The following is a 20,705-nucleotide window of genomic DNA, read 5'->3' as shown; positions in this document are numbered from 1 at the left end:
ACAGAGTGCAAAGCCAGGAGAGGCTGGAAATAAAAATAAAAATTGAAATTGAAATACTAAAAATATAAAAGAACCGAGAATAAAATGACATTTTTATTTACCTGAATGAAAGAGCCATGAGGGTGAGTTAAACTACAGACTCTACCTGCAGCAGAATAATGATTAAAGCTTCTGACCAGCAAAATAATCACTCATGCTCTGAGTGAAGCCACAGCGGCAGGAAAGGTACCAGAGGGGACACAAAACCTTCTCACATTCTGCTTCCACTGATTGCAATCGAAGTTATTGAAAGCAGCTGCTGAGTTAGTTCTTGCAGGTCCTCAGACTGGTGGTGCACAGTAAATTGGTTCTGGTTGCATTTTTACTGTGAAACAGTAACTCAGCTTCAGAGAACCTAAAGACTTTCTCTCACTGTTAATAAGTAATAAGTAGGTAAAGTCATCAGGGTGTTCTGTTTCACTCGGCCAGTATTTGTCAGTCCAGATTTGGCTGAAATTATAATCATAATAAACTGTTTTATAAATTGTGAATTATATAAATTATTATTTTTTTGTTACTTGATTCCCATCCTTTGTTAGTTAAGCCTGGCTCCTGACAGCCTGCCTCCCTGTTTGCTGAATTAATGATGAGCTGTTTCTTGTTGGGTGACAGGAAGTGGAAAAGGTTCATTGCACAGAGCAAGAGAGATACCCTGGAGCTGACTCTGCAGATGGACTTGACAAAAAAAGCCTTTTGAGAGGAAATGCCGGCAGGTTGCACTTACCAAACTGTTGAGCTGGGTCAAATTACACAAGAGGATGAAAGCTGGTAGGTCAACATTTTAGGGTTTTTTTTCTGAAGAAATTATACTGAGGTCTGCTGGCTGTTTTTTTTCTCGCTCCCTCATGTAAAAAGCCAGAGAAAACACTCACTGAGGTTAAGAAATTTGCCAGACTAAAAGTCATGCTCCCATGCTGTATCCTCCCACTGCCGTGACTCATTTTGTCCCTGTGCACCTTTTTACTTATATTCTTAACTCAGTTGTCATACTTTTGTGCAGAAATGTATATTTTCCTAAGTTAAAAATGAATGAACACTCCAGCTCTCACTGAGAAACTGGAGACCCCTGTAAAGGCTAGATGCCTCAGCCTTAAGTGTATCACTGCTCCATGGTGTAAAGATAGGACTTGAAAGGGACAGAAGACTACTTCAAAACTGAATGAACACTTTTTATCTTTTGTGTGTGTATGAATTTTCCTCTGATGCTACAAGTGGGATTTACTGAAATGGACAACAAGCATCAGCAGAGTGAAAAAGGATGTGATGCACTCTCTGTGCTCCCAAGCAGCTTCTTACTGCAGGTAGATTCTCTTACAGCGAGCAGCATGCTTGTCTCAGTTTTCTTTGTATTTAGCCTGGAGTTTGTACACAGAAAGATGATGGCAAGTCTGGTTTGTTTTTCAGGCTGCAACACCCCCTTGTTCTCTGAGCAGTCAGCGATGAGCTCAGATTTCAGTTACATAACTCTTTAAATAGATTCCACTGTAAACATACAGTCCACTCTCTTTGAGGGTATTTGATTAAAGTCACTTGCAGATCATTTTCCTTTAATCTAAATACATACCAGAGTGTGCGTGTGTATATACACTTACAGGCCACTTCATTAGGTACACCTGTTCAACTATCTTTTAATGCACATGGCAGCAACTCAGTGCATTTATACATGTAGACGTGGTGAGGGCTGAAATTCAAACCGAGCGTCAGAATGAGGAAGAAAAGTGATTTAAATGACTTTGACTGTGGTGTGTTTATGGTTCCACACAGGATAGTCTGAGCATTTCAGGAACTGCTCATGCACTCCAATTTTCCCACACAATCTCTAAGGTTTACAGCGAAAGGTCCAAAAAAGAGAAAATATCCAGCATGCGGCAGTTCTCTGTGGGGGAAAAGAAAATATTTTGTTCATGCCAGAGGTCAGAGGAGACTGGCCAGACTGTTTTGAGCTGATAGGAAGGCAGGAGTATCTCAAACAACCACTCATTACAACCAAGCAGAAAAACATCTCTGAATGCACAACACATGGATCCTTACAGCAGACGATCAGGTGCCACTCCTGTAAGTTGGCAACAGGGACCCGAGGCTGCAATTTGCACAGCCATTGGCTGCTCTGAGTCTCAATTTCGTCTGCAACACTGACTGCTCGGGCTGCTGCTGCTGCTTGGTACACTCTCTGTACTAACACAGCACAGTTTAAACACCACAGCCTACCTGGGTATTGTTGCTCACTGTCCCTTTATGACCACAGTGTACCTATCTTCTAATGGCTGCTTCCAATAGGACAACACACAAAGTTCACATTATCATGTTCATGAAACCAGTTTGAGACGAGTCCACTATGCAGCGTCTTTTGGGATGTAACGGAATGAGACATTTCCAATATTAAGAACATCTTGAAGGCAAAAAGGGGTATAAGCAAGGTGTACCTAATAAACTGACCTGTGAATTCATGTATGCATATATATGATATATATATATATATATATATATATAGCCACTCACCAACACTGACTCCACTCACCAGTTGAAGCATCTGTTTGTGTGGAATTTGTTTCTGTCCTCGGTTGATGAACAGTGTTTCAGCATGACTATGTTTGGCTTTGGGTGCTTGTTCACATCTGGCAGAGGTGCCAGCAGACCCTGTGAGAGGGCCAATAACATCAAACAGAAAGCGAGAAAGTTGTATTTATACAAAAAATGGTGTCTACATCCTATGTCCACGTTTGTGTTTTATAAAAAATATTGTTTTTATTTTAAGTATGCTTCAATATTTGGTTAAAAGTTTACAAACCTAACTGTAATATTTCATCACCTCATGGCAACAACATTATAAACCAGAGTTTTACTGTAACTCCCTTTAAGTATTCAGAGAAAGGTCAAGTGTCATTTGTCTGCTGTTTTTCCATGTGATTAAAAAAAAGATGATTTGTTATGTTAATCCTCAGATCTTTCAGTACTTAGGATTACAAGACCTGCTAAACTGTGCTGAAGTATGCTGCACATGGAAATCTATCATCCAGTCGGGCGTGTTGTGGAGTCAGGTCTGCACTCAGAGATTACTTCTTGTGTTTAATTTATGATGCTGTTAAAAATTTTTTTAGTTTAAATAGCAAGAGTCTGGATGTCCCCTAATTGTTGCTCTTACTAGATCAACCTATCTGTGGCCAAAGACTGGATAACAGACAGCACAGTGAAGAACATTCTGCAGAGTTACCGTTTATTTGTGACCCATCTTAACCTGCGTGGCTGCACGTCCCTGCAGTGGTCCAGCCTGAGATTTGTCAGTAAGTGTTCAATGCTGGATTTAAGGTGGTTTATATGCAGGTGTGCAAAGATCAATGCAATTTGCATTATGATTACGATTATTATTATTATTATAACCACAATAATGAGTCAAACTAATCAAAATGTCGATCTTTATATATTTGAATTACAAACACAACACCGATAACACATAAAAGCAACAAAAAAATAGTTTTTTCATCTGATGCAGACTTTTTGCTTTACAAATTACAGAACAGGTTAATGAAGGCAAAACAAACAGCCTTTAAGGTTCATATTTTAACTTGAGTCAGGACAATCTGATGATCTGGTATTTCTGCGGCACCCTCAAAGCGCTCGGCTCCAGCTCCTCCTCCTCCAGCTCTGCCTGTGCTTCCATCAGTGTGTTCCAGAGCTTGGGGTCTGTCTGGTCTTGATCTGGCCTGCTTTGCTGCTTTGGACACTCTCTGTTGTAAGCTTTCACATACTCCTCCACGCTCTCCCCAGCATATTCCAGAGGAGAGTAGCACACCAGGCCTGAAGGACTCACTCCTGGATGGAGGCTTAACCAGTAAACCATGTATTGAATGCTGAAAAAAGGCAGGGAGTTTTTAGTTAACTTGTCAGCATTTAACATTGAAAAAAGATGCTTATAAAAATTTGAGCTGAGGAACCCACCTGTAGTCACACACCCAGAGGTTTCCTTCCAGTTTTAAATGTAACAGGAAGTAGAGGTCTTCAAGAACCCCGTGCTGGACAAACGTCAGGTTGTTGTTTGACAAGTCCAGCTCCTGGAGATGCAAGAGCCCAGTCAGAGAGCCTGAGAGTGAGAGAGAGAAAGCAGAGGTTCATGGGCACAGCTTCCGTTAGCTTCTTGACTCTCTCAGTATAAACATATGAAGAGCAAACGCAGTGCAGTCAGACTTTAATATAAATGCTCAGCCTGTCTTCAGTGTGTGTCTGAATAACTTCACCACACTGATCACTTTGTCTTCAACCTCCTAAGCTTTCCCCACCATAAATTAAATTATTACAGTATACAGAACGATGGCAGAACGCCCGCTGTCTCTGAAAACACAAAATGGGAAACAGAAGGCGGCAAGACTTGTATAACTGTTCTTAACCTTTTGACTTTGCATATCCATATGGTATCCATCACATAAAGAAAGTGACGTATACAAATTTGCAGTTGTGCATGTGGATACAAACCTACTGAGGGCCGTACATGCTGTTGTATTCCCTGATTATTAGAAAATAGGTAATAATAGCATGCTTACCTTTGTCCAGGTGCTCCATGTTGTTATTGCTGAGATTAAGGGTTCGGAGACTCTTCGCGGCATGAAAGTCTCTAGCTTTGAGGTGACTGATCGAATTATGCGACAGGTCGATGTGGACAACGTTGTCGGGGATACCTGAGGGCACCTCAGTAAAACCTGAGCATAAATAAATGCAGAAAAAGCTTTATCTATATGTTCAGCTCAATCTTTCATGCATTCAATTCAAATTGGTCAAACCCAAGAGTGCTCCAAGAAGTCAGCACAAGTTCCACTACTGGATGATTAGTGACTAAAATGTAGCGCAGAGACAAATTGGAGTTCTGTTTCTATCCAGAAAATGAGTTAAACACTAAAATACAGGCTTCAGGCCAGCAGGATGATAGTAGTACATCTAATTTAGTCCTTTTTTGGACACACTACAAATGGTTTTCTATTTTAATAGGACTGTTCTCATAAAAAAGCCAGATGTTGGCTTTCTTTTCAAATTTATAAGGTGACAAACTCCTATAAAGTGATAATATAAGAGGTTAAGTAAGCACACATTTGCAAACCCACACGTGCATGTTTGCTTGTTTTACGTTAGGTTGTGAAAATTCTTTGAGTGAGTTGTTTAGTCGTCCCAGCCAAGCAACAGCAATATTTAATCATGAGCATACACGCTCTCTGACAGTCGCAGGTATTTTTCCTAACCCCTCTCTTACATAACAAAAACACATGTGATAAACCTCTCAGGAAATGGCTCAGAGGAGAGGAGGGTAGAGTGCAGAGAGCTTGCCTCGGTTACTGCAGTCCATCCGTATTTGGGGGTAATGGTAGGTGAAGCAGACTGTAGTAACATCTGGTTTGCTTCGAATTGAACTGGGCTCTAAAGCGCCCGTGTAACCCGTTTCATTACTCTGTTGGTTGTTGGCTGGGTCTGGTTCTTTACAGAGTAACTCAGGATCAACGTGCTTCAACTTCATGTTTTTTAACCAGATGGGCTTGGCACACCTAGAAGAGGGGACATTTAGACACTGAGTAATGACTTAAAAAGTGCACACTACATACTGAGTTTTGTTGGAATCACTTACCTGGCGTGGTTTCCTAGATTACGATTGCTTGGCACCTGAAGAGTGCGTACAAGACTATCAATTGGGCAGAGACAGTTCCAGGGGTTATCATATAAACGCAAGTAGCCAAGGTTTGGCATGGGGATGAGAACCTCCTCACTAAGTGTTTGGAGGCGGTTGTGCTGAAGCAGCAGGGTGGTAAGCTTTGTCAGACCCTGGAAGGCCCCATCCTCCACTAGAGAGATCTGGTTCTGCTGCAGGTCCAGACTATCTAAATTCTCGTATCCGAGGAAGGCTCCATCATGAAGGACTTTAATTCGGTTACGGGCTAGAAGGAGGTGCTTGGGTTTGTTGGACCATGTGTTTGCGGTGGGAATAAAAGAGAGACGCCGTTCTTGGCAGTCTACAAAGACATGCCCAGATTCTGGTGACTCTAAACAGTTGGGTGACACAAGACCAGATGGGCCTGACCTGCTGTGACGGCGAGGACCTCTTGCCCTGACGATTAAAACACAAACAGCTGATTAATCTGTGAAAAATGGGCTGCAGAAATCAAATTAAATGTAGGAGTAATCCATACCTGTCCCGTGTGAGTTTGTGCCTTGCTCCTTTGAGGCCTCTGCCCTTCCCTGGTTTTTTCATCTGGATGGATGGGAGCAGCAGGAGGAAAAGGCAGAATAAGAGGAGAGGGGGGATTGCACGCATCCTGAACCCTGCAGGGGGGGTTGTCTCTTCAGCAAGATTAACTGGAGTCAAATCAGCTTCTGATGAAAGTTTTCAAACTGGGAAATGGAAATAACAGGTCAAAGGGCAAATTTGGTATTGTTGATTGTACACAGGAGCTGTCATCCCAGCAGAAGTGAGAGGTAACACACCAATCTGTTATAACATTATGACCAATCACAGGTGAAGTGAATAACACTTATCTCTATGTTATCGAGTGAGTGAACATTTTGTCCTCAAAGTTGGTGTTAGAAGCAGGAAAAACAAGCAAACGTGAGTATCTGAGCGAGGTTGACAAGGGCCAAATTATGATGGCCAGAACATCTCCAGAACTGCAGCTTGTGGGGTGTTCCTGGTCTTCAGTGGTCAGTACCTATCAAAAGTGGTTCAAGGAATGAATATGGGAGGCCGAGGCTCACTGATCCTTGTGGGGAGCGAAGGGTGGCCTGTGTGGTCCGATCCAGCAGACGAGCTACTTCAGCTTAAACTGCCGAAAAGGTTAGCGTTGGTCCTGATAGAAAGGTGTTAGAATACACAGTCCATCGCAGTTTGCTCAAAAATAAACTAACAAGCGGTACATGAGTATCAGAACTGGACCATGGAGCAATGGAAGAAGTGTTCTCGTCTGGTGAATCATGTTTTCTTATAAATCACATGGTTGGCTGGGTGCAGGTGTGTCGCTTACTTGAAGAACTCCTGGCACCAGGACGCACTGTAGGAAGAAGGCAAGCTGGTGGAGGCAGTGTGATGCTTTGGGCAATGTTCGGCTGTGTTCTTTCAGCAGGATAATGCACCCTGTCTCAAAGCAAAAATGGTTCAGGAACTTTTTGAAGAGCACAACGATGAGTTTAAGTTGTCTCCAAATTCCCCAAATCTCAATCTAATTGAACATCTGTGAGATGTGCTGAACAAACAAGTCAAATCCACGGATCCCCCAACACACAACTTAGAGGACTTAAAGGATTTGTTGCTAACATCTTGGTGTCTGATACCACAGAAACACCTTCAGGGGTCTGGTAGAGTCCGTGCCTCGATGGTCAGGGCTGTTTTGACAGCAACCAACACAATATTAGGCAGGTGGTCAAAATGTTATTCCTGACTGGTGTATGTACAGCTTTAAAATACAGTGGATTACTATGACAATACTTGTTCATTCATTAAGATACAGTCATAAAGTATTTCAAAAAATATTCAGCATAGTACAAGTAAACATGTATCTGTTCTATACTGCTCACTGTTTTATTGCAGGTGAATGCAGAAACCTGCAGGAGCTCAATGTGTCTGAGTGCTTTAATGTTACAGTAAGTGAACATGTTAACAACGAACATCTTAAAGCTACAGAAAAATGCATCTTGCTTTTGTATGTGCACATTTACAGTTTTCTAAAGTTTGACTTTGACTTTCTAAACCTTGACAAAACCCTGATTCTAATTGATTTCATCCACCGATAAATAAACAGGCAATGGTCAGTTTTCCAAATATAGATTCTAGTAACAGGTTCCTTCCTGGTTGGATGGGAAGTAACATTTCAATCTCTCCTTTTGTAGGATATGATGGTCCAGAGAATTTTGGAGGGCTGTCCCTGCCTGCTCTACTTGAACCTTTCTTGCACCCTCTTAACAAACAAAACTCTACAAGAGCTGTCCAGGTAGGTCTCCATTTGTGGTAAAACCATCAGTGATTTAGACTTTGTCACCAGAATAGATTTAAAAGATGCTACAAACGGTGTATCGGTGTGCATAATGTTTCTTTCTGATGGCATCCCGCCCCTCAGGTTCCAGAATTATCTACGTGTCTGTTTGTCCAGTTGAAGCCCACAGCTGGCTTGTATTTCATGTCCGAAATGAATGCGGTCTGTGCCAGCAAAATGATTTAGAGAAACAGATGCTACACTGTATAATTGTATGACAGGTTGATCGATTTCCATGATGGTGTTGCTCTCTCACGGCTTGTAGTATTATGCAATGCTATCTGATTCACATTTTCCCACAGAATAATGTGAGGATGCTCACCTTTAATTGACAATGACATTTTCCTTTTTTATGCCAAGGCTTTCTTTTCAAATGTAACTTTTTTGTGCTAAAAACAAACAACCAAACAACCAACTATGATCCGTACAAGGCTCATTAACACATAATATGCCTTCATCATTTCTTACATCTAACAGAAACTGCCTGAGCCTTCAGTATCTGAGTCTGGCCTACTGCGACAGATTCACAGACGAAGGTTTTCTGTACCTGGCCACAGGGAAGGGCTGCCACAATCTCATCCACCTCAACTTGTCCGGCTGCACCCAGGTCAGTTGATGCGTTTCTCTCAGCTGCTCCACTCAAATTCAGCTGAAAACAGCAAATGGCTTTTGACCTCCTCAGTCCGTCTTGAACAAATCCAATCACTCGTCTGTTTGCACGTGTTCTCTCTTGTTCCTGGCGTTGCTGGGGTTTGCACTCGGGGAGAGCGCCGAGCGAATGAGCAGAAGAGAGGAAAAGGCAGCTGTGGCCAAGCAGAGGTTTGGGTTGGCCCACCCACTCAGCATGTGTACACTCTGTAACGTAACCCACGTACTGCAACATGAAAGACACTCTTCTGGGAATGCGTATTAGTTTGCTTCCAGATGTATAGTTTTATGGGGCCCTGAAAATTCTGTGAATGAGGAAAAGTGATTAAGATGATGAAACAGATTTTCCCCTCTCCTCCTAGTTGACCGTGGCTGGGTTCAGATATATTTCTGCTGGATGTCCTGCACTTGAAGAGATTGTGATCAACGACATGCTCACGCTCTCAGATAGCTGTGTCCTGGTGAGTGTAAATCATGGCACATGAATGTGTCTTGTCTTGTGCATAATTCTTTGTACCCACACCCTTAACCCCATGTTGCTCTTCTCTAACAGGCCCTCCTTACCAGATGTCACTGCTTGTCTGCTATTTCTCTGCTGGATGCACCACATCTTTCCGATATCGCTTTCAAAGCTGTTGCTGAAGCAGCCAAACTGAAGTCTTTCAGCATAGAGGGTGCGATCACATCCCACAGTCTTCATTTCAATACACGCACAGTGGGGGAAATAATTATTTGATCCCCTGCTGTATTTGTAAGTTTGCGGCTTAAAAAGAAATGATCAGTCTCTAAATTTTATGGTAGTTTCATTTAAAAGGAGAGTCAGAATATCAAGGAAATATCCAGAAAAAACACATTACATCAAAGTTACAAATTGATTTAAGTGCCATTGAGTGAAACAAGAATTTGAATAATTCATGATTCCACAGATTGGTTGTGTGCCCAAGTTGCACACAGATTTCAGTCAGTCAAACAAAGATACTCCTGATTGCAACTCATATGTACAAAGCACACCTGTCCACATAATCAGTTTTGTCCATTCCAACCTCTCCACCATCATAGACATGACCAAAGAGCTGCCACAGGACATCAGGGGCAAGATGGTAGACCTGGGAAAGGTTGAAATGAGGTACAACAACATCAGCAAGAAGCTTGGTGAGAACTATTAGTGCAATTATTCAGAAATAGAAGAACTATAAAATGATCATTGCTCATCCTTCATTCTGGAGCTCCGTACAAGACGATGCCTCATGGGGTGAAAATTGTGTGTGGATCAGCACAAAACTACACAGGAGGACCTTGTTAATCAGCTTGGCAATAGACTACGCCAGGGGTGGGCAATTCCAGGCCTTGAGGGCCGGTGTCCCTGCAGGTTTTAGATCTCACCTTGGGTCAACACACCTGAATCACATGATTAGTTCGTTACCAGGCCTCTGTAGAACTGCAGGAGCTAATTTAGCCATTTAAATCAGCTGTGTTGGTTCAAGGACACATCTAAAACCTGCAGGGACACCAGCCCTCGAGGCCTGGAGTTGCCCACCCCTGGACTACGCCATAATGGATTGAACCCACATGGTCCCCCTGCTCAAGAAGCCACATGTAAGTTTGCCAGTGAACATCTAAATGAGGCTTGGGAGAAAGTGCTGTGGTCAGATGAAACTATAATCAAGCTTTACAGTATTAACTCAACCCGTTACGTTTGAACGAAGAAAAGTACTGAGTATGACCCAAAAAATACCATCCCGATAGTGAAGCATGGACTTGGAAACATTATCCATTGGGACTGTTTTTTTCTGATACTGGATCAGGACAATTCTACAGGACTTGAAGCTTTGAGTGCCCAAGCAGAGGCCAACAAACTGAGAAGTTGGCCAAAGTCTCTCCTAAGATGTGTCCTAACCTGGTGACCTACCTGTGCCTGCTAACACAGGTTTCTCCACCAAGTATTAGGTCATGTTTTGCTTGGGGTGGAAATACTCATTTCACTCAGTGACATTAAAAAATCAATTTATAACTTGTATGTAATGTGTTTTGGTTGATTTCTGTCTTTTTCCATTAAAATGGAACTACAATAAAAATTAAGAGGCTGTTCATTTTTTTCAAGCGAGCAAACTTAAAATTTCAGCAGGGGATCAAATAATTGTTTCCCCATTGTGTGAAGAGTTTTAATACTGCTCCAGTTATTCTCCACTATGTTGTACACAATGCTTGTGCGTTAGGCAACTACCAGCTCACAGACTTGAGCTGGAACGCCCTGTTCAGAAGCTCACAAGGTCTCCGCAGGCTCCACGCAGCAGAATGCCCCGGGATGACTGACGCAAGCCTCAAATCTATAGCCTCCCTCCAACATCTGCGGTATCTTAACATCTCGTATTGCAACAGGTGTGTGCTTGTTTGTGATGACCGAAGTCTCACTTTTCATACCTTTTCTTTACATTTCTTTAAATAATGTGTTTCAGGGTGACTGATGTTGGGGTGCAGTATTTGACTAAAGGCTGCTCAGCAAATGAACTGCAAGAACTGAATGTCAGTCACTGCAGTCACATCACCGACATCTCTGTCATGAGGATTGCACAAAGGTACACACAGTTACGTCTCTGATTATATGACAGTTTTTTTTTTCATGAGTATTTACCCAGAACTGAGCCTAAATACTATCATAAAGCAGCTTTTGTTTGCATTTTTTCCAACTTGTTAGGTTGTGTAAACTTCTCCATCTCAATCTGAGTTACTGCGAGAGGCTGACGGACTCGGCCGTGGAGTGGCTGGGTGGGAGCTCTCTCTGCTCACTTGACCTCAGCAGCTGCAACATCCAGGATCAAGTACTGTTACCATGTTTGCTCTTGTTTTCACGCATTGCTGAAGATTTGAATTTTGGGAATTTGAAGAACAACCTGTAACTTGGGTATTTGCATTTTTAGGGACTGGCCACTCTTGAGGGAATTCCCTTGAGGAAATTGGTTATTGCCAAGTGCTTCTCTGTCACAGACGCTGGAATTAAGGTGCATATTTATCTGGAATTTCAGCCAACTGTTCAGCGTCCAAGTTTTCTTCTTCTCACATTGTTTTGTAACATTGACAACTGATGGGAATTACAATTGTATCCAAACCTTTTCCTGGACTAATGGTTTTACAAAATGAAACCCTTCTCTTTTTCCACAGCTATTTCAAAGAATCTTTTGCTTTCAACAAGCCAACACCATTGAAGAAATTATTTCCAATTTCCTCCATGTTTAGTCCTCATTTATTTTCTAATCAGTAACACTTCATCACACATCTCTCATTTTCTTTGTTTCTCACAATGAGCAGAAGCTGTGCAAGAATGTGACAGACCTGGAACATGTCGATATCTCTCATTGTGTGGCTCTGTCTGACGCAGCCGTCAGAGCCTTTTCGTTTTACTGCAGAGGCCTGGTCGCACTGCGGATGGTCGGCTGTTTTAAGGTATAAACGTGCACATTACTAAGGCATTTAATGTTACCCAGTTGAAGGAACTGCCTTTCTTCTTGTCATTTCATGACATTTTTTCATTTTTCTCCCCCTGCCTCAGATGACCGATATGGCCGTGCAGTATCTGACAAGTGGATCTCAGTACTTGCGAGAGCTTGATGTGAGTGGTTGTGTTCTTCTCACAGATCTCACACTTCGGTACTTGGAAAGAATTTGTCCTCCACTCAGTTCCATCACGATGGCCTGCTGCAGCGGCATCTCGAGGTACGGCATGCTCTTAAAAGTTCACAGCAAAGCTAAACTCCTGCCCAAAACTTTAACCGATCGATAAAGGTGTGTTTCCTCAGGGCAGCTGCCTCAAAACTTCAGCCACGTGTGACATACTGGGAGCACAGCAGCGACACCCCTCCATACTGGTTTGGATACAACATGGGGCATCTGGTCACAAAACCCAGCAAGTGATGATCCATCAGAAGTAGCAAAGCAGTAATCAGTAATGACAACTGCAGTAAGTCCATGCAGGAAATAAACAGAGGTTTACCTGTGTGGTCTTTCTGGTCTGTACCTGTCGGGACAGAAGCCTACAACACAAAGTTTTACCTGCTTTGCTGACACATTTCATCAGTTTCCAACAGCACAGTTGAAGTGGTGTACTAGTTTACTTCAGGAGCCAGTTTGCGGTCCTATCTATTAATAATATAGCAACCTTTTCTCACTGGAAATCCTATTTATATGCACAGTTTCTCATGGACTTGATGTTTCCGGCCATCATTGGTCTGAAATGACTGAATTCAAAGTTTGCTTCAAATTCAGAAATGTCTCAACATAATCTTTAGAACAGGGGTCTCAATGTTGGAAAGGCTGTCAGCTGTGTGGGGGGGCCCCCTTGTGGCGAGAGAGCACAGTTGCACTATTGAGCACATGTTCCAGTGATCAGAGTTGGAGCTAGCACATAGCAAGAGCCGCCTGGCAGACTGACTCTGCAGGGGGTGTCTACACACGGTGTGAGTTGTGTGCGTCGCTAAAGAACTGTGAGTAGACGTGGAGCCATGCCTGAAAAGGACAGTTTTAGTCTTTTATGCCAATTAGACATTTAGTGGATGTAGAAGTGCAATGTGTATCGACCTGTTCGCTATGTGGCTAGTTCATGCTACTAATGCTACCTGTTATGCTACATACCTGCTAGCTGTAAGCTAAACGATTTGGTGTTTGTGATATATTGTTGTTGGGTGTATTGGCAATCAATGTCATGTACTGTAAGGGTTTGGGAGTAGTGTATGAAACTCGTGCATGTAGATGTTCATATAGGAATTCCCATTTGTAGTTCTGGTTAGATTCGAAGAACGCTAATGCATCATAATTCATGACTTAGATGTTTATTACATTCAGTATTCTGTATATGTTCTGTTCACAGACCACACACACCCACACCCCTCACCACTCTGTAAGCCTGCGGTTGCATTACTGTGTTGCTGTACTGTGCTGTTAAGCTGAGGAATCACAGTAAAGACGGTATAACCTTTATCTGTGCGTCCTGTGTGTTCTGACCGACACCCCAAGGTGAACACCACTGCTATTCAGCCAACGCCTATACAGTCCTGGGTTCAACCCAAATTAACATTGGTCCTTCGAGCCGGATGGTGCTTTCCTTGGATCCTAAAGATGCAGCCTAGTTTCTTCTCCAGTGAAGATGTCTCAGATTCAACTCGCCCAAGGCGCCAAGTGCAACCTCCTCCCTACCTTGCAGACTATGAGGTGAGCTTGGTGGGCCACCAACGAGACATGACACCCTACCGTCACTCGTACACAGCACAGTATGCACCCGGGCTAGAAGAGCAAAAGCAGTACGTGCCATCGGCAGTGTCTGTACAGACCTCCCGCTCGTCTAGCCCAACAAGTCAGCCTGGATGGGAACACACCGTGGATGAATGGACCGCTTCCTCGAATGATCTGCAGGATATGCGGCAGCATGTGCCCAGTAGGGATGGCCTGAACCATCAGCCTCCTTCTCCTTTCCATCGACCATGGGAAATGTCTGCAGTTTCGGGTTCGCAGTGTGGTATGAATGGCAGACCTCAGCCTTACGCCCAAACACGTGAACCAGACAGAGGTGTCGGAGCAACGGGACCAGAGATCACCCCCAACACATGTACCCCCTCTGTCTTCCTTCCAACGTATGCAGCCCATCAGTGTCCCCACGATTAGTTCCCATACACATAGAATAGATGCACGAACGAGTCCATGGCCGCAGTATGACAATAGGCAGGACATCCATGCTCAACAAGAATACCAAAGGCCATACTTTCGCCCACCATCAGCTCAGAGTATTCCACCCAAGGATACTACAATGATTGATACATTGGATAGGATGATGGGTGAACTACAGCTGTTAAAGGAGCAGACACTGACAGCTAGTCGGCCAACCCCGCCATTCCCCAACAGTGCACCTTCCTTTGGGTTTGAACATCCACCTATCATTCCGCAACATTTGAAGCCTCCTTGGCAGGAGCAGTTTTCTGCTAGTGCTTATCCCAGTTTCCAGAGTCAAGCCCCCACCAACATCTGGAGCCAGCAGCCCGTCGCCGAGGTATCAAGACCTATCATAACATCATCGCAATATAAACCTCATCCATCCCCAGCCTACCAGCCACCACATGTAATGGCACAAGAGAAAACATACAGGGGTCCAACTCCAAGTATTCCCGATCTCATTAAGAAGGACCCAAGCGAGTTTGCCCGGTTAAAGATCGCACTTGACAATCTACTGCCACCGGATGGGACAGAGCTTTTCAAGTTTCAGATACTGATGGATCATTTGAAACTAGATGAAGCACGTCTCATAGCTGATGCATATCTCAATTCTCCATCCCCCTATACTGACACCATGGCAGCCCTATCGGAGAAGTTTGGTCAGCCCCACCAGTTAGCCCTCAGGAAGATTGCCGGTGTTATGGATGCACCGGACATTCGTCGCCGGGATGTGGAGGCTTTTGAAAGATTCGCACTGCAGATTCGGGCTCTCGTTGGTATGCTGAAGACCCTTGGTCCGGATGGCGAAGTGGAACTGAAATGTGGCTCTCATGTGGCACGGCTCCTCAGTAAGCTGCCAGCTGAAATGAGGTCTGAGTTCCGGAGACATATGTGTCGCCATCCAGGGGTAGTATACAACCTAACAGACTTTTCAGACTGGTTACAGCTGGAAACATGGTGCCAAGATAGCAGTACCCAGCTTGGGGCTACAGGGCAGAAGGAGAGGGTCATCCAGAAAGCAGAGCGCCTGAGAGAGACGAAGTCAGTAAAGCGCATGGCCACTATCCTGCATGGCTCAGAGAATCTGCCGACGAAGCAGCCTGTCGAGTCGGTGAGCAGCAAACCAGCTGTCCATAGCAAGAAGAAAGGCCCGCTGAAAGCTTACTGCCCCTACTGTGATACGGAGGACCATTATCTGAGTCAGTGCCCCATATTCCAGTCGTTTGATAAGGCTCAAATCTTAGACTGGATTAAGACAAACCAGCGTTGTTGGCGATGTGGCAGATCACATCAAGCAGCACAGTGCAATCTGAAGAAAGCTTGCAGCCTATGTCAAGGCAAACACCTTCAGATCCTGCATGAGGTCAACGCCAAGAGTGTGAAGGAAGGTACTTGCCTGGTGAGCTCTGCAACTGAAATACTCCACCTAGATAAACCTTCAGATTCTACCCGTGTTCTGCTTAAAGTGATTAGAGTTCTCCTGAGAAATGGTGACAAAACTCTGGACACTTATGCCATCCTGGATGATGGCTCTGACCGCACCATGCTGCTCTCCTCTGCAGCTCAGCAACTGGGCCTAACAGGCACACCTGAAGACCTCGCCCTGAGAACTATCCGTCAGGATATCCAAACGTTACATGGGGCCTGCGTTTCATTCACACTGTCCCCTATCATGCAGCCCCAGAAATCCTTTCACATAGCTAATGCCTTCACTGCCCAGCGGCTTGGCTTAGCTGAGCATTCATATCCAGTTACCATGCTCAAGAGAAGGTACCGACATCTGACGGACTTGCCCCTACAAACCTTCAGCAGAGTTTCACCCCTGTTGCTAATTGGGGCTGATCACCCACATCTCATAAACCCTATAGAGCCTGTGCACTTTGGATCACCAGGAGGGCCAGCTGCGATGCGAACCCGACTAGGATGGACTCTGCAAGAGCCTGCAAAGTCGCTTGAGTCACAGTTAGAGTCTCAACAGTGTCTCTATACCTCCTGCAGCCCCCTATCTGTTGAACTCCAGAGGAATGTGGAGAAGCTGTGGCAAGTGGATGTTCTACCATATAAGAGTGAAAAGGAGGTGACAAGGTCGAAGGAGGATCATGAAGCCCTTCAGATATTGGAGGCCAGAACAAGGCGCGTGGAGGTTAAGGGAGTGCTCCGGTATGCCACACCCTTATTGAGGAGGAAGGATGCACCACTTTTTCAGGCCACCCAAGAGGCGACACTGCCCAGCCTGAGGAGTATGGAGAGACGTCTGAGCAAAGACCCAGTTAGGGCTGCTGCATATATGGACGAGATTGAAAGGTTGGTGACCTCTGGGTTCGTAGCCAAACTGCAACCGGAGGTTGCCTCTCAGAGCCAAGAGAGTTGCTACATACCTCATCACATGGTCCAGCACAATGGCAAGAATAGAGTGGTCTTTAATTGCTCTTTTCGACACAAGGGACTTAACCTGAACGAGTCCCTATTGCCTGGCCCTGTCCTGAGCCCTTCTCTGGTTGGAGTGCTCCTGCGCTTCAGAGAACACAGCATTGCCATCAGTGGTGACATAAAAGGGATGTTCCACCAGGTGTGCCTACTCCCGGAAGACAAACCGCTCCTGAGGTTTCTTTGGCGCAATATGAATCGGGATGAGCCCCCTCACAGCTATGAATGGCAAGTCCTTCCCTTTGGGACAACATGTAGTCCCTGCTGTGCCTCCTTTGCGCTACAGCGGCATGTCCTCCTGCATAGTGAACCAGGAGAGGAGGTGAGGTTCTCCATCGAACGGTGCTTCTATGTGGACAACTGTCTACAGAGTGTTTCATCGATTGAAGAAGCCCAGCAGTTGGTCAAGAAACTACGGCAGCTTCTGGCTTCCGGGGGTTTTGAAATTCGGCAGTGGGCTAGTAATAGGCCAGAAGTGATTAGTCATCTGCCATCCGAGGCACGGTCAGACAAACTGGAACTCTGGCTGTCACAGGACCGACAAGAAGCGCATGAATCAACCCTGGGACTGAACTGGAACTGTGAGACGGACACCCTCAGCCTCAAGCACCGACCCATTGACTATGGAGAGCCCACTATGAGGAACATATATCGAACCCTGGCTAGTCAGTACGACCCACTTGGGTTCATCATTCCCTTCACCACCAGGGCCAAGATTATTGTACAGCAACTCTGGGACAAGCATCGAGATTGGGATGACCCCCAGTTACCTCATGATTTGCTGCACCAGTGGAAGACATGGAAGGGGGAGTTGGTGCATTTATCAGAGTTAACATTGCCACGATGTTACACACTGCCGCACATGGATCTATCTGACATTGCAAGAGAGGTACATATCTTTTGCGATGCATCAGAGCGAGCCTATGGCTCTGTGGCTTACCTGAGATCAGAAGATCATTATGGTAATGCGCAGCTGTCATTCCTCATGGCCAGATCACGGGTTGCTCCAAGGAAGCAGATATCTATTCCCAGACTCAAACTCTGCGCTGCACTCACTGGAGCCCAGCTCGCAAAGCTACTTCAGACAGAACTAACGTTCAAGGTGACCACATGTACGCTGTGGTCTGATTCAACCACTGTCCTCAACTGGTTGCATTCCACATCCTGCCATTTCAAGGTGTTTGTTGGCACCAGGATTACAGAAATTCAAGAGCTTACTAACCCCAAAGACTGGCGATATGTGGATTCTACAAGAAACCCAGCTGATGACATCACAAGGGGCAAAAGTCTCACTGAACTGGCCAGCCCAAATAGGTGGACTCAAGGACCAGATTTCCTCCTCCTACCTCCTGACCAGTGGCCCTCCTGCCCATCGTTGGGTACATCAGACCCAGAGGATGGCATCGAGCTAAAACGCTCTGCCATATGTCATATGGCTAACACGACCCCGGGTAATCAAACCCCAGAGGCCCAGCGGTTCAACACATGGGCAGAATTAGTAGAAGCCACAGCTAAGGAGATTCAAAATGCAGCAATGCAGGGTGACCCAGCTGGGAGTAACTCATCTACTGCAGGGGCCTACACCGAGGCAGAGCAACAGATCTTGAGACAGATTCAGATGGACTGTTTCCCAGAGGACTACCACCTACTACAAGCAGGCAAACCTATACCGGCTAACAGTCGGCTGCTATGCCTAGCACCGCAGTATGATGCCAATCATAGACTGATCCGGGTTGGTGGCAGGCTGCGGCGAGCAGAGAGCCTTGATCTGTCTGTTGTACACCCTGTGGTCCTGGATCCCACCCATGTGTATACCAGACTACTTATTCAAGATGTGGATGCACGTCTCGGTCATCCTGGCCCAGAGAGAGTATTCGCTGAGCTTCGGCGGACTGTATGGATCCTGCGAGGTAGAGAGGCCGTTAAGCGGCACCAACATAGTTGCATGGATTGCCGTAGGTGGAGGGCAAACCCAGCTTCTCAGCAAATGGCTGACCTGCCACCTGCCCGCCTCAGGCTGTTCAAACCTGCCTTCTATTCGACTGGCATGGACTGCTTTGGTCCTTTCTGGATCAAGATAGGCAGACGCAGGGAGAAGCGATGGGGCATTTTGTTTAAGTGCCTCACTACTCGGGCCGTCCATATAGACCTCCTGACATCCATCGACACTGACTCCTTTCTGATGGCCTTCCGAAGGTTCATTGCGAGAAGAGGGAAACCGGCAGAAGTTTACTCGGATCAGGGGACAAACTTCAAAGGAGGGGAAAAGGAGCTCCAGCAGGCGTTCTCCATCATGAGTCCGGACCTCCAGCAGAAACTGGCTAAGCAGCAGGTTCGTTTCCGCTTCAACCCACCTGCAGCACCCCACTTTGGAGGCACTTGGGAAAGAGAAATCCGCTCTATCAAAAACGCCTTATACACCTCTGTCGGCTCTCAAACAGTGAGTGAGGAAGTACTCAGGACCGTTCTTACAGAAATCGAGGGTATCCTGAATGCCAAACCCCTAGGTTATGTTTCTGCTGATGTGGCTGACATCGATCCAGTGACCCCTAACTACTTGCTCATGGGGTGGCCTGACAGCTCCCTACCTCAGGTAGTGTATCCCGAAGAAGAAGCGCTAGGGAGGCGAAGATGGAGACATTCGCAAATCCTGGTGGACAGATTCTGGTCATCTTTCATCAGACACTATTTGCCTAATCTCCAAACTCGCATGAAGTGGCAGAGACCCATGGAGGACATAACAGAGGGAGCGGTTGTTCTGCTGGTGGATCCACAGCTACCCAGAGCATCATGGCAGATTGGGAGAGTGACGAAGATTCTTACTGGTTCTGATGGCCACACCAGAACAGCAGAGGTGAAGATACGTGACAAAACATACACCCGGCCTATAGTACGTCTGATTGTGCTTCCAGCGATCAAGGATGAGGATGACCAGGTGGGGGAGCCCTCGTCTGTATAAACAGCCTTTCCATGGGGCCAATTTGCACCGCAAATTGGGGGGCGGCTATGTTGGAAAGGCTGTCAGCTGTGTGGGGGGCCCCCTTGTGGCGAGAGAGCACAGTTGCACTATTGAGCACATGTTCCAGTGATCAGAGTTGGAGCTAGCACATAGCAAGAGCCGCCTGGCAGACTGACTCTGCAGGGGGTGTCTACACACGGTGTGAGTTGTGTGCGTCGCTAAAGAACTGTGAGTAGACGTGGAGCCATGCCTGAAAAGGACAGTTTTAGTCTTTTATGCCAATTAGACATTTAGTGGATGTAGAAGTGCAATGTGTATCGACCTGTTCGCTATGTGGCTAGTTCATGCTACTAATGCTACCTGTTATGCTACATACCTGCTAGCTGTAAGCTAAACGATTTGGTGTTTGTGATATATTGTTGTTGGGTGTATTGGCAATCAATGTCATGTACTGTAAGGGTTTGGGAGTAGTGTATGAAACTCGTGCATGTAGATGTTCATATAGGAATTCCCATTTGTAGTTCTGGTTAGATTCGAAGAACGCTAATGCATCATAATTCATGACTTAGATGTTTATTACATTCAGTATTCTGTATATGTTCTGTTCACAGACCACACACACCCACACCCCTCACCACTCTGTAAGCCTGCGGTTGCATTACTGTGTTGCTGTACTGTGCTGTTAAGCTGAGGAATCACAGTAAAGACGGTATAACCTTTATCTGTGCGTCCTGTGTGTTCTGACCGACACCCCAAGGTGAACACCACTGCTATTCAGCCAACGCCTATACAGTCCTGGGTTCAACCCAAATTAACACTCAAACTTAAATGAGTCGTGGGCCACTGCTCATTGGAGGACCACTTTAGTCTTCAAGTAGTACAAAATCAAACAAGAAAACTCCCACAAATATTTCCAAAAATGTAGTGTTTCGTTTTTT

The 20,705-nt window shown here is 45.3% G+C and overlaps 3 protein-coding genes across 6 annotated transcripts; 2 read left to right on the top strand and 1 right to left on the bottom strand.

The window, feature by feature from the left end:
• Positions 1–2,881: 2,881 nt before the first annotated feature.
• On the top strand, positions 2,882–13,655 carry fbxl13 (F-box and leucine-rich repeat protein 13). The gene is made up of 17 exons (XM_082538105.1): positions 2,882–3,077; positions 3,185–3,320; positions 7,595–7,647; positions 7,894–7,994; positions 8,514–8,643; positions 9,047–9,145; positions 9,238–9,358; positions 9,744–9,849; positions 9,911–9,914; positions 10,169–10,280; positions 10,901–11,063; positions 11,141–11,260; positions 11,380–11,503; positions 11,603–11,683; positions 11,991–12,125; positions 12,232–12,395; positions 12,479–13,655. The coding sequence occupies exons 1-17, from the start codon at positions 2,958–2,960 to the stop codon at positions 12,591–12,593; spliced, it is 1,884 nt and encodes a 627-aa protein (XP_082394231.1). The 5' UTR covers positions 2,882–2,957; the 3' UTR covers positions 12,594–13,655.
• On the bottom strand, positions 3,436–8,886 carry LOC309711707 (leucine-rich repeat-containing protein 17-like). Of its 3 annotated transcripts, none has more exons than XM_082542159.1 (7): positions 8,584–8,886; positions 6,204–6,336; positions 5,645–6,121; positions 5,350–5,564; positions 4,575–4,730; positions 3,976–4,117; positions 3,436–3,887 (listed from the first exon to the last, which is right to left on the bottom strand). In XM_082542159.1, exons 2-7 carry the CDS (start codon positions 6,326–6,328, stop codon positions 3,608–3,610), a joined length of 1,395 nt encoding a protein of 464 aa, XP_082398285.1. In that variant the 5' UTR covers positions 6,329–6,336; positions 8,584–8,886; the 3' UTR covers positions 3,436–3,607. The 3 variants fall into 3 exon arrangements, with proteins under 3 accessions (XP_082398285.1, XP_082398283.1, XP_082398284.1); XM_082542157.1 differs by having other exon boundaries at positions 6,204–6,405; positions 8,584–8,882; XM_082542158.1 differs by lacking the exon at positions 8,584–8,886 and adding an exon at positions 7,032–7,143 and having other exon boundaries at positions 6,204–6,405.
• Positions 12,672–20,488, top strand: LOC309711706 (uncharacterized protein). 2 transcript variants are annotated; one of them, XM_082542156.1, is made up of 2 exons: positions 12,672–13,162; positions 13,546–20,488. In XM_082542156.1, the coding sequence occupies exon 2, from the start codon at positions 14,197–14,199 to the stop codon at positions 19,765–19,767; it is 5,571 nt and encodes a 1,856-aa protein (XP_082398282.1). In that variant the 5' UTR covers positions 12,672–13,162; positions 13,546–14,196; the 3' UTR covers positions 19,768–20,488. The 2 variants fall into 2 exon arrangements, 1 of the variants encoding a protein (XP_082398282.1); XR_014278074.1 differs by lacking the exon at positions 12,672–13,162 and having other exon boundaries at positions 13,749–19,995; positions 20,379–20,488.
• The last annotated feature ends 217 nt before the right edge of the window (positions 20,489–20,705 follow it).

Source organism: Aulonocara stuartgranti (assembly GCF_965226115.1).
Source record: "Aulonocara stuartgranti genome assembly, chromosome: 7".
Taxonomy (NCBI): Eukaryota; Metazoa; Chordata; class Actinopteri; order Cichliformes; family Cichlidae; genus Aulonocara; species Aulonocara stuartgranti.
Note: the sequence above shows the minus strand (reverse complement) of the source record. Positions and strands in the feature narration are given on the sequence as shown.